Below are 12761 nucleotides of genomic sequence, written 5' to 3' on the forward strand. Positions count from 1 at the left end.
TCCGTTCTGCCCCTTTCAGCCAGCCTCTCGCTTTGGGCTCATTCTTTTGCCCTCTCCTCTTGTTTCTCTCGCCCACCCCGCCAAGCTGTCACCCTTTCACTCTCAGCTCTTCCTTCCATGGCTTATTTTTGGAGCTGGGGGGAGGGGAAGAATGGCCAGCACTGAAGCTGGGTTGCCAGACAGCTTTGACCTCTGACTCCTGGGGGTGTAGGCAAGCAGAGGCTGCGGGGACTTGCCGGTTTCAGAAATGCTCTCTTACCATGCTCAGTGGCACTCACTGTTTTTGTTAGGAAGCCGCCTTATACCAAACCAGGCCATTGGTTCACCACTTACTAGAAAGGCTAATGATGAAGCAGTCGGCCTTAAACAAAACAAAACAAAAGAGTAGTATTGCCTATGCTCTCCAGGGCTTCAGGCAGGGCGTTGGATTTTCCAGCCCTTCCTGGAGACGCCATTGCTGGGGCCTTCTGCATGCAAAGCAGATGCTCTGCCCACTGAGCTACGCTCCTACCCCAGTATAAGCAGCTGTCTCATACCGAATCAGACCATTCATTGGTCCATCTAGCTCAGTATTGTCTACACTGACTGGCAGCAGCTGTCCACAGTTTCAGGCAGGGAGATGCCTGGAGATGCCCTTGGGGACTGAACCCAGAACCTTCTGATGCTCTGCCTGCTGGCCTGCAGCCCTTTCCCTTAGATTCTTGCCCTGAAATCCACGGCACCCACACAGGGCCTCTGGAGAGCTCAGCCTGAACGGGGATTTGCATTCCTCTCGTGTGTGTGTCCGTGTCCCCTTCCCTGGTCACTCCTCTGTCCGGACCTCCATCCGGCCCCCCTTTCCCTCTTCCCCTCGCTCACTCACACAGCCATCATCTTCCCCTAGCCTCATCGCTTCTGACAGACGCCACCTTCCCAGGAAAAACTCCTTTGCTCTCAGCTGTTCCCCATTTCTCTTCTCCCCCCCGCTGGATCGGGGTCATCTCTCTATATGATTCAGCATATCCCCCCCCCTTATCCTCCCTGCTCTGGCTGCTGGCAGCACCTTCCCTCATCCATCCACCCTTCCTCCTTTTCTGCAAGGGACCCAAAAAGCTGGCCCTCCCAGGCGGCCGGTGCCAGGAATTTGCCCGAAGGTGAATCACGTGGCCGAGGGCCACCTTGCCGTGGGCGGGGGCAAGGGGCGGTCGCCTCAGCATCTGCCAGGCCCAAAGATGAGCAAGGAGTGCTGGGAGAAAGGGCGGCTTATGCTGGCAGCCACCCAGCTTAAAAAGGAACAGAAGACAAAACCCGCACAACTACACAATTTCACTGTGTGGGGTGGGTGGGCCTTAGTTTGTGCTGGAATTTAGCTCCAGAACCATCAGTGGTTGTGTACACACCATCCCTTTCAAGCATATGAAGCTAAGACGAGCCCTCCTGGATGGATCAGGCCACAAGAGCCCCTGCCCCATCTAGTCCACCATCCTGTTCTCACACGGGCCAACCAGATGCCCCAATGGGAAGCCCACAAGCAGGACATTTCATGCGCATTTCAAGCACATGACTTCCTCCAAAGAATCCTGGGAACTGTCGTCTGTTAAGTGTGCTGGGAATTGCAGCTCTGTGAGGGGTAAACAGCATTCCCCAGGATTCTTGGGGGCGGGAAAGGAATGTCCTATCAGTGTATGGTGTGTACACAGACAGGGTGTCTAGAGAAGAAGGAGCCGGGGCTCCAGTCTGCTGGGGATGTTGCACTCACTCTAGTTCTCTCCCCCCCCCAAAAATCACAGCAGGTGAGAAACCACTCCAATTGTCTCAAGTCCCCCCCCCCCCGGCAACACTCCTGTCCTGTTACCTTTTTGCACCAAGCATACCGGTGGGACAAACAGGATTAGTGATCAGGCAGTCTACTGAAAAAGGTTTACGGGCACAGGAGGCAGCAGCAGAATGGTTGTTGGATGCAATCTGCTCCCTTCCAGATTGGGGTCAGGGAATTCTCTCTCCTTGTTAAGGAGGGCAGCTGCTAATTGCAGTTGAGAGAGAGACAGAGAGAGAGAGGAGTATTCCTCTCCCGGGAAAATTATTAAATGATTGGTTCCCTGAATTCCTGTGGAAACACCCACCCACATAGTTTTGTGGGTGGAGGTAGTGGTGGCTGGTGGCTTCAGCACCTTGAACAGCTCTTGGAGTAACATTTGGAGTAAAACTGGAGCGGATTCCACTGCCCCACTGACATGGTCACCAGCTGCCACGGGGTGGAACCCTTTCCCTGTCTTAAAACCTGGAGACACTTTTACAGCTTAATCACTGCTTACTAGACTGTGCATGTGGGGCATGTGGGGAGCTCCTGTACAAATCGCACAAACTGCACAAATGAGAGACCTTCTTCCACCCAAGAGGGTGAGTTATTTGCAGCTTACAGGAGACGGATGAGATGACAGCTTCATACTCACCATACATTTCAAGTGCATTCCTCCCCACTCACAGAATCCTGGGAACTGTAGTTCATGCCCATGGACCTATAGTTCCCAGCAACCTTAACAAGCTACAGTTACCAGGATTCTTTGAGGAGGGGAAAATGTGCTTTCAATGTGCTTTCAATGTATGGTGTGTATGCAGCTAAAGGGGACCAAAGGGGATTTGGGGGGGGGGTGGACAGAGAGAGGAGCAGCCACAACCACCAGCAATGAACTGTGGAGAGGCAAGGGGAGAAATCGCAGCACCCGTTCTATGATTCAGACTTCTTCAGAAAGGGACTCAGAGAGAGTGCAGCGGGAGTGGGCGGTGCCTCCTTTTCCCACCTGCCCAGCGCCACACAGCCACAGCACCACCTCCTGGCAAGTCGGTGAAATGCACTTGCCTTGTTCCCTCCCCATATTCTGCTCAGGGCTGGCCCTACCATAAAATAGAGATTAGTGGCTGCCGCAGGCGGCACAATTCAGGCAGTGCGAAGAGTGAGAGGGTGCAGGTTTTCTTCCGTTCCTGTCTACAAGTTTGTCTGCCTTTCCCAATGACAGTGGAGTGGTGCTGGCCATAATTAGAGAAAAGGAGGTGGAGTGAAGGGAACAGCAAAGTATAACGTGGCAAGGGGGAGCAGGCGCCTCTGCCCTCTCTCACTGTTCCTGCACTTCAGTGCCATCTGGAGAGTCTCGTTTGTTCAACCCATGTCCCCCCCCTTAAAGGCCTTTCTGAATGTCTCCCTGCCTTGCAGCTGAAAAAAAGGACAGGATCCATGCCTAATTGCCTGCGGGTGGGGGGGATGCATCTCCTGCCTATTTGCTGACTTGGTGTTTCCCTCCTCCCTGCTTCATCCACAAGTGATGGTCAGAATCAGAGGGGCTGGGCGTGGAGGGAGAAGGGGAAATAGGCAGGGATACTCACAGAGGTATAGAGGTAGCCCTCAGCATTCATGGCGATGTACTGCCCTGATTTGGTGCTCTGAATGGCGACCACACGAAGACCCACGGGGATCAGGTTGAAGAGGGCTGTGGGGAGAAGGAAGATAGAGGCTCATACAAGGCAGGTACTGTGAATACAAAGTGTCCGTTAAGTGACAAAGAGGAACAAGGGTGCCAAAGGATATGGATGGGGGGGGAGAAATTTTGATTCAGTACACATTTAAAGGAGAACCTATCTAATTTGCACTTTCCAAAACAATACATCGTGCGTGGGAAACCTTTGGGCCTCCCAACATTGCTAAACTATCATTCTCATCATCCGTGGCCACTGGCCGTTCTTGCTGTGGCTGATGGAAGTGGTAGTTCAGCAACATCTGGAGGCCAAAGATTTCCCCACAACTGGGCACCTGGTAGGCCACTGTGAGAACAGGATGCTGGACTAGATGGGCCACTGGCCTGATCCAGCAGGCTCTTCTTATGTTCTTATGTTCTTAACTGTAATACCCTGATAGCTCGTTATAACGCAGGGAACGGGGGCAAAGGATGCACCTGCGTTATAGGGATTCCACATTATAATGAAAACCTCTATACTGTAAACAATATTTTACTTGGGGGACATTGTCAAACCCGTGGTTTCTCCGTATCTGTGGTACAGCGAGATGCGTTACAACGAGCCTCCACTGTACATGAACTGAAACACAGCCATCCTTTCACATTTGTACTTCTCCAAAATTTTCAGTGCAGTTCCCCAGCCAAATAATATGTACTAAAATACACTCAACAGGGCAGGGTGCACATAAAACTGCATTTATTTGTGAAAAACATTGTATTGGGGCAACTGCATTGCAAAAATATGAATATTAGGGGAAACTGCCTACAAAAAATATGGAATGATCCCCCTGACGAGGTGCGCCTGGTGCCAACACTGTTATCTTTTTAAAGTGTTTTTAAAAAATATGTTTTTCAAATTTGTATATTTGTTTTAGATGTTTTTAATTGGTGTAAACCACCCAGAGAGCTTTGGCTATGGGGCAGTATATAAATGCAATAAATAAATAAATAAAAATGTATGTATTAGGAGAAATTCGCACTAAAATCTTGATGAATTTTCATGAGGGCTTCAAAAAATATCGTAAACCTGTCAAAGAGTCTAGAATAAAGGTTTGCAACTGTAGCCATAGGCCAGATCTGCCTCCCCCCCACTCCCCACCCCCACCCCCACCCCAGTTGCCAAAGAGGCTATGTAGCTAGGGATGGGTGAACCTGTCAATTTCAGTTTCTCTCAGTTTCTGATTTTCCATTCTTACTTCAGCTCCCTACATTTCTGTGTCATTTGGCAATTTTTAAAGAACTCCTAAAATTTTGTCAGCACTCTAGTGCAAATTTCTCCGAACACACACATTGTTCTACACAATTTCCCCAATATAGATATTCTTGCATGCACTTTCTCTTAATATGATGCATTTTATATGTTATTTCCCTAATAAATGCATTTTTATGCAGTTTCCCCTAATATTTGCCCTTCTGCACCCAGAATGCGTTGCAACATTTGGATTAGTACACATTTTGAAGGATAGCTTCGTTTTGGTTTGTCTATTGGTTTGAGAAGTGCAAATTTAGGTCGTTTCTCATTAAAATGCAAACAAAATCAAACTTCTTCCCTTCTCTTAGATGGGAACCTGGACTCCTGGGTTCTTTAGAAAAAAGATGGAGCGAGTGGGGGCAGTAAAGGACTCTGACAGGCAGGACTTGTGGCTCTGAGGGAGTGCCGGCCAGGAGGAGGTGGTGGCGGCAAGAATTCTGTTTTTTGGGGGAAGGGGCCTAGGTGATGGGGGGGGTTGAGGTGGACAGCAGGGGATCCATGAGGCAGGAGTTCTCATCATTTTGAGAGCACACGTTGTCTCCAAGGTGCTATGCCTTTGCCAGGAGAGGCAGGTGGCTGCCTCTATCCCCAGGGGGCCAATTCTTTTAAACACTCACTTAACAGCCGCAAATGCAGGGTGGGTGGGTGGACAGGTGCCAGTGCCACCCTCCTCCTGCTTTGTATTCGGGGCTGGCAAGGGGCATGTGCTGGAACCGAGCTCTGCTCACCAGCCCAGGACAGGATGAAATTGAGGGAACAGAGATCATCAATCATGCATCCCTCCTTCTCTGGGTGGCCGCAGCTCAATTATACTTAGCGAGGGAGCCAGGAATGGACTGGCAGAGAGAGGAGGAGGGGAGGGAGAGGAAGGGAACCCAGATGGTGGAGGCTGCAGAGGGAGTGAGCAAGGGCGAGGGAGGCAAGGCCTGCAGGCGGGGACTCCTTTTGGGATAATGCATTCAGGTGCAAGGGTCCCCAAATCCCACACCCCCACCCAGAAGGAGGGGGCAGCCAGAATGCAACTCCAAGCAATATGGGGAATATTTCCTGCCTGATCACAGGCCTCCTTCCAAAATGAACCTCCCAAATGTAGGCAATGAAGCGGAGCCAGGATAGGCAACCATGCCATGCCAACAGGACGCAGCTGGTGGCTAGCTGGTGAGGCCACATGACTGGAGTGTGCAAAACACCCGCCCTGCAACCCCGCACCCAAGCAGGTCATGGATTTGGGTGCAATTAAAGGGTAGCAGAATGGGGAGAAGGCAGTGTGGGGCTGGTCCATGGGGGCGCATGGGGCACTGCCCCACCAACCTTGCTCTGCCCTCATCCACCTGTCTGCCTTCAGGGGCTCTGCCTGCCAGCCCCCTCTTCCGTACTTAGTCTCATTGTTGCCCCTTGCAGAACTCAGTGGGAAGGAGGGGGACAAAGCCACAATTAGTTGGCTCTGCCTCTCATTGGCTGCGGTTGCACCTGTCGCTGGCTCTGGCCGCGCCCTTCCAGCCCCAACAGGCACCACTGGGAGAGAGGCTAGTCTGAGCCATCCTGGGCCCCATCCATGGCAGGAAGGTCTCCCCCTACAAACGCCCCACTGAAATGAAGGGGAGCTCCCATTGGGCCTCAAGACTGGAGGAATAAATATGGGTTAAGTGAGACATTCCCCCCCCCCGCTGCCACCCTTTCTGGTAGCTGCCCTTACTGTAGCCGTTGGTGTCCTCTCTGGTCCCATCGATGCTGCCATCTGGGTGGACTTGGAGGTAATATCCGTGCCTGCAGAAGAGTTTGGTGACGATGCCTTTCAGTTGAGGTTCTGAATTGGGGGCCCCCACAACAACAAAAAACAAAGAGAGAGAGAGAGAGAGAGAGAGAGAGAGAGAGAGAGAGAGAGAATGAGAACAAGAAACTGCACATTCCAGGAGATACTGGGAAGCAAAGAACCCCATCGTCAAATATAAAGGGGGGCAACAGCGCAAGGCACTTGTACAGCCTCTTGGGAACCAAGCCTGCCCTCCCATCAGAAAATAAAGGTGTATTTCCACACAAAAAACTCCCCCACTCATCCCCAGATCTCTCAGAGTTTTGCAAGTTCTCAGGGATGGTGAAATCAGGTTCAAGCCTGATTTAAGTTTGCAAGTTGGGTTGCCAACTTCTTTTGCTGGCTCTGCGCCTGCACAGGTATGAACTGGCAGTAGAGCCTCCTTCTGTTCCAGACTTCCCTCGCCAGCCTGGTGCCCTCCAAATGTTTTGGACTGCAACTCCCATCAGCCCCCAGACAGCACGGCAGGTTGAAGGAGCCTGCTCTGTTCCATCAAGGTTGCCACATGGCCTACAAGTAATATGCACACTAGTGATCTTTCCTCCTTGACTGGTACATTATCAGCACATGCTTAAAGAATCTGCCTGTCGAGAAAAGGAATTTTTGAATCACTTGATGACCACGTCTGAGACCTGGCACTTGTTTTTCATGCAGAGCTCCTCTGCTTCCCAAAGCTGCAAAAGAGCATCCAAGGCTGCCTTTGACCGAGTCAGACCCTTGGCCCATCCACCTCTGGACTGTGAGAGGGCTTAAGATCCTGAGATGCTAACCATTAACACCACATAACCCTTTTTCTGTTGGAATATGTGGTTCAACTCCAACTTGTGGGTTGAGGCTGCATGGGGTTAAAAAGGGTAGCTAAAGAGGAGACCTCCTGGTTGCCAGGCTAATACCTATCCTTTGATCTCCTGCTGACTCTCCCTTCTTGCTAGACTGATATGCAAAGGATGTTGGCCACATTAACAGTCATGGCTTCCCCCAAAGAATCCTGGGAACTGACTGAACTAAGTTGCAGGGAAGGTATAATCTTTAGCAAGGATTCAAACGTACACACATACGCTCGCTCAGAACTCTCCATTCCCAGCATAGCCACTCTCTGACATTTTCAGAGAATGGTAGAGTTGGAGTCTTGAAGGTCATTTAGTCCAACATGTTGGAGAAACCTGATGCTGCTGAAGCACCTTGGACAGCTCTTTGAGAGTTCGAACCAAAACCCGGAGCGGATTCCATTCCCCCCCCCCACTGACATGGAGTCACCACCCACCACTGGGAGCAAGTCCTTGCCCTCTTCTGTTTAACAGCCCTAAAGGCACTGCAAGAGGGTCACCACTCCATCTCCTCTTCTTCAGGCTAAACAGCCCCAATTCTGTCAACGTTTGCTTATAAGGCTTGCCACTCACCACCTTTGCCGCTCTCCTCTGAACCCTTGCCAATTTGTCTGTATTCTTCTTAAGGTGCAGAGCCCAGAACTGTACCCAGCGCTGTAGTTCTGCACAGCAGAACTGACCTAAGTGGGCTTTTACTGATTCAGTTTTAATGCCGGCTGCCTTCCTGCCTTCTTTTCAGACATCAACACCGTTCACATAAGCGCATGCAAACCTCGGAGAGCTGGACTGCGAGAGACGTCCTTTCAGCGCAGCCTTTCCGCAACCTGGCGCCCTCCAGCTGTTTTGGACTACAACTCCCATCAGCCCCAGCCTCCAAACAGCTGGAGCGCTCCAGGCTGCGGAAAGGCTGTATGAGAGTCAGAGAAAACAGGCCAGCTCAGAGGGCACTGTGCCCTGCGGTCCTCCTGCTTGTTAAAAATGAAATGCTGAGGTATAACCCCCCCACCGTACACCTCACCTGCACCCCCCCAAAAATCACAGGCCTGACTGTGTGCAAAATAAAATGCATGTGTGAGAAAGACACTTACACAGCCAGAACAGGCAAACAAAAGCATCTTAGGACATCTCTATTCCACACAGATTCTCCAACCCCCCCCCCTCGTTGGCCTGTTCCAAGTGCAGAAGATCACTCTTTTTGTTTCTTTCTGCAGCTCTCCCTCCTCCCCTCCCTCCCTCTGCCTTTTGACAGGCCTTGGAAATAATTCACAAGCTATTACGAGCGAGCAAAGGGTATTTTCTGGGCCTGGCATCTGACATGCGGAGAAAGACTCTTAAGCAAATTATACTTAGCAAAGAAAAATGGGGCCCTTTAAGGAGCTGCAGAGAGATTTTCCCATTCAATCAACGTCTGTTGGGAAGATGTGAGCATTTTATTTCTGTTTCCTTAAAAAGAGAAATAAATCTCCTAAGGATGGGATGGAATAGAGAGGAGAGGGCTCTGGGATTTTTTTTTGGGGGGGGGTGTCCTGTGAGTAGGATATGCATATGTTGGAGACAAAAATGGAACAAAAACTGGCTTTTAAAAAAAAATTCAGGGTCTTCACTATTTAGAACGAGAGCTAGCGGAGAATTACTGGTTACAGAGTTAGGGCAAGAGGTGCAGTGCCTGGTTGCCAGGACACCTGGGTTCTCTGGAGGGAAGTGGGGGTCACTTGCAATCACTTTTGAAGGGACAGGCAGATGGGCTTTGCCTCTCACAGTTGCTCAGCCCTCCCCCTCCACTTCCTGCAGGCAACCATCCCATCCTAGTAATGAATCACTACAGTTGCACTCGGCTGTAATTTATCTAAGTTGCCATGTCCACACCTCTCGTGGCCCTAGCCAAGAGAGGAAGGGATGACTGCAGATTCCCAGCAAACTCCTCCCTCAACCCCTCAAGTGCCTGCTGTCCCTTCCCCTCCTCCCATCCATTAAGCCATACGACAATGGAACCGAGGATCGACACTGGAGGCCTTCAAGAGGCAGCTGGACAGCCATCTGTCGGGAATGCTTTGATATGGATTCCTGAACTGAGCAGGGGGTTGGACTTGATGGCCTTATAGATATGAACCCGCAGCTTCATAAGGACATAAGAAGAGCCTATTGGAGCAGGCCAACGGAGGCCCATATAGTCCATCATCTGGTCCTCTCAATGTCCAACCAGACGTCTGCGGGAAACCCAAAAGCAGGATTCCTGGCCCTCCAGTTTTTACTTCCTAGCAACTGATATTCAGAGGCATAGTTTCAAAGTTATTTGAGTGTCTCGGGAAATGTTTAGAGATGATGGTCCCTGACTTGGAAGGCATACCCCCCCCCCACAATTTCAGATATTTGAAAACCTGCTGTTGCCTTCTCCTTGGTAAGGACACTCTGCATGTGCTCAGAAGCAGTCTCTACATACTATATTATTCCTTCACAAATTTGGGGGCTGTGTTTTCCCCAGTGCACTGAGTTCGTTCAAATTAAAACATTTGTCAACCCCCCCCCATTGCTTTCTTCCAGCCTTCCCCAACATGGTGCCCTCCAGATGTTTTGGATTATTATTATTATTATTATTATTATTATTATTATTATTTGATTTATATCCCACCCTTCCTCCCAGCAGGAGCCCAGAACTACAACTCCCATCATCCCCAGTCAATGTAAGAATGTTTTATTCCGAAAACTCAAGCCTGCCTATGATGCAGATGCCCTTCCCCCTCAACATCAGTCATGGGGGTGGGGGAGGAGGCTGCAACTGTCAGGCCCCTCTGCACGTGCACTAGAGGCCTCCCCACATTTCCTTGCGCTTCCCATGTTCCGAGCCCTGGAACAGAGATCGGGCTCCTGGAGCGAAGCCTTTGGGAGCCCTTGGCTTGGATTAACCCTAGAGAAAGAGGGACTGGAACTCACGACCTGTCAATGATGTGGCAGTGGCGGCAGCTTTGTATTTCCCAGTCTTGGCTGCTGCAAGAGGGGGTGTGGGTTGGCACGATGCAACTGGGGGTGCCAGGGGATCTCCCCGTCGTGGTGCAGAGCAGAGACCTGCATGGAGTCAGGGAAGTAGGGAGGCATCCATCTATTGCACTGTCACCTCTCCTCGCCTGCCTGCCTTCCCTCTCCCTCTCACTGCATCTGCAGAGAGAGAGAGAGAGAGAGAGGAGAGCGATCTACAAGGTTACACAGATGCAGCGGAGCTCCTGGCCACGGAGGGGAGGGGGAAATCCCTAGGCCTAGGGTGGGAAGAGGGGAATCCCTTTAGGAAAGGAAAGTGTGTGTGTGTGGTGTCCCAAGGCACATATCATTAAGCCTGGGATAGGACTGGAATTGTGACCTTCTGCAAAATTGGGGGACCTTAGCAGCCCAGGGGTGTATGGAGAGGGGCTGTGGGCCTCAGGAGGAGAGAAGATGGAGGCGTTTGGTGGAAGGCACAATCGGGCCATGGAGAATGGGTTGTGGGGCGCACTGAAGAAGGGTGCATCAAATGGGCTGTGATCTGGGGTGGGGCACGTTTGGAGGGGTATCACTCAAGTTGGGCTACGGCTGGGATTTGCAAACACCAGGCAGGGATGCTGGCGGCCTGGAAGAGCTGAGAGGCATTACAAGGGCAGAGATCCCCGGAAGGCGATGGGAAGATGACAAAGTATTCCCAGACCTGTGATATCAGGAGGAGGAGGAATAGTATAAATTGAGGGGTTCAGAAGGGAGGGCATTTGGGGGGGTGGAGGGTTTGGCAAACACCAGCCCTCAGATACTGCAAGCAGTGGGATTTGAGGGTCTCATAAGGACTAGAATATTGGGTAGGTGGGGTGATTTGGGAGCCTGACAACCACACCTGGAATATTGGGAGAAAGAGACGGGGAGTGATTAGAATGGGGGGCTGTGGGGGGCACTGAGCCCAACACCCAAGCTGAAGATGTTTGGGGGCAGGGAAATCTTTGTCAGGACTGAGAACAGAGATATGGGAGGGAGGGGTATAGAAGGAAGAGAGACTATTACCAGAAGGGAAACCATGGGAATAAATTTATCCGGATAATTATTCTCTTCTGCGATTTCGACAAGCAGACGGTTCTTAAATACACAGACGCAGGCATGGCTTGTCTGCTTCTCCCAGCAAGCTTCAAGAACGCAATTTCCCTTCCCTCCATAATGTATGCAAATATATTTAAATGGGTTTGATTTATTGTAATGTGCATGCGTTTGCAGCTCAAGAAATAGACAGAGGATGAATAAGCCGGGATCAGGGCAGGCGTGCAATGGCTTGAGTGGCATTTGTGTGTGTAGGGGCATGAAGGCCGAGAGAAAGGCAGGAGACCACCTTGGGGGAGGGGGCCAGGAACATAAGAACATAAGAACATAAGAAGAGCCTGCTGGATCAGGCCAGTGGCCCATCTAGTCCAGCATCCTGTTCTCACAGTGGCCAACCAGGTGCCTGGGGGAAGCCCGCAAGCAGGACCCGAGTGCAAGAACACTCTCCCCTCCTGAGGCTTCTGGCAACTGGTTTTCAGAACCATGCTGCCTCTGACTAGGGTGACAGAGCACAGCCATCATGGCTAGTAGCCATTGATAGCCCTGTCCTCCACGAATTTGTCTAATCTTCTTTTAAAGCCATCCAAGCTGGTGGCCATTACTGCATCTTGTGGGAGCAAATTCCATAGTTTAACTATGCGCTGAGTAAAGAAGTACTTCCTTTTGTCTGTCCTGAATCTTCCAACATTCCGCTTCTTTGAATGTCCACGAGTTCTAGTATTATGAGAGAGGGAGAAGAACTTTTCTCTATCCACTTTCTCAATGCCATGCATAATTTTATACACTTCTATCAGGTCTCTTCTGACCCGCCTTTTCTCTAAACTAAAAAGCCCCAAATGCTGCAACCTTTCCTCGTAAGGGAGTCGCTCCATCCCCTTGATCATTCTGGTTGCCCTCTTCTGAACGTTTTCCAACTCTAGAATGGCAATGCAGGGGAAGGGGTCAGCAATTTGGACCTGGGGGTTGTAGGCAAAGAGGGAAGGCTCTGGCTTTTGTGGCAGGGAGGCAGGGGTTCCTGGCTGCGAACTGTGCCTGAGTCATGCTATGGTGAGTGGAGCCTTCCCGCCTGCTTGGCAGTCGTCAGGGAAGGCATCCATCATGCTTATATCCCAATTTCCCAATAAGATTTCCAAATGATATCGTGTATTTGAAAGAGCTGGCAGTTTCTCCAAGCCCCATAAATATTTTTATTCCCAGCAATGAAAGCACAGCCCTTTTTTAGACACCGCATCTCTGATGAGAAAACCTAAAATGCCCGTAAGGTGGAACCCGATATTTCCCAGGGGAGGTGTCACGCCTGGCGGGTGATTCTCTGGACATGACCGCAGAGCCGG

At 50.8% G+C, this 12761-nt stretch overlaps 1 protein-coding gene across 4 annotated transcripts in view; it reads right to left on the reverse strand.

Moving 5' to 3' along the window:
- The window catches only part of FGF11 (fibroblast growth factor 11), a 59615-nt gene that overhangs the window by 31427 nt on the left and 15427 nt on the right, over positions 1-12761 (reverse strand). For all 4 annotated transcript variants that reach the window (XM_061588767.1, XM_061588766.1, XM_061588768.1 and 1 more), the window contains exons 2-3: positions 6437-6547; positions 3361-3464 (exon numbers count right to left, since the gene is read on the reverse strand). In XM_061588767.1, the coding sequence (XP_061444751.1) occupies positions 3361-3464; positions 6437-6547 (215 nt within the window). The remainder of the gene's footprint in view (positions 1-3360; positions 3465-6436; positions 6548-12761) is intronic.

The sequence above is a fragment of the Rhineura floridana genome, chromosome 11 (assembly GCF_030035675.1).
Source record: "Rhineura floridana isolate rRhiFlo1 chromosome 11, rRhiFlo1.hap2, whole genome shotgun sequence".
Classification (NCBI taxonomy): domain Eukaryota; kingdom Metazoa; phylum Chordata; class Lepidosauria; order Squamata; family Rhineuridae; genus Rhineura; species Rhineura floridana.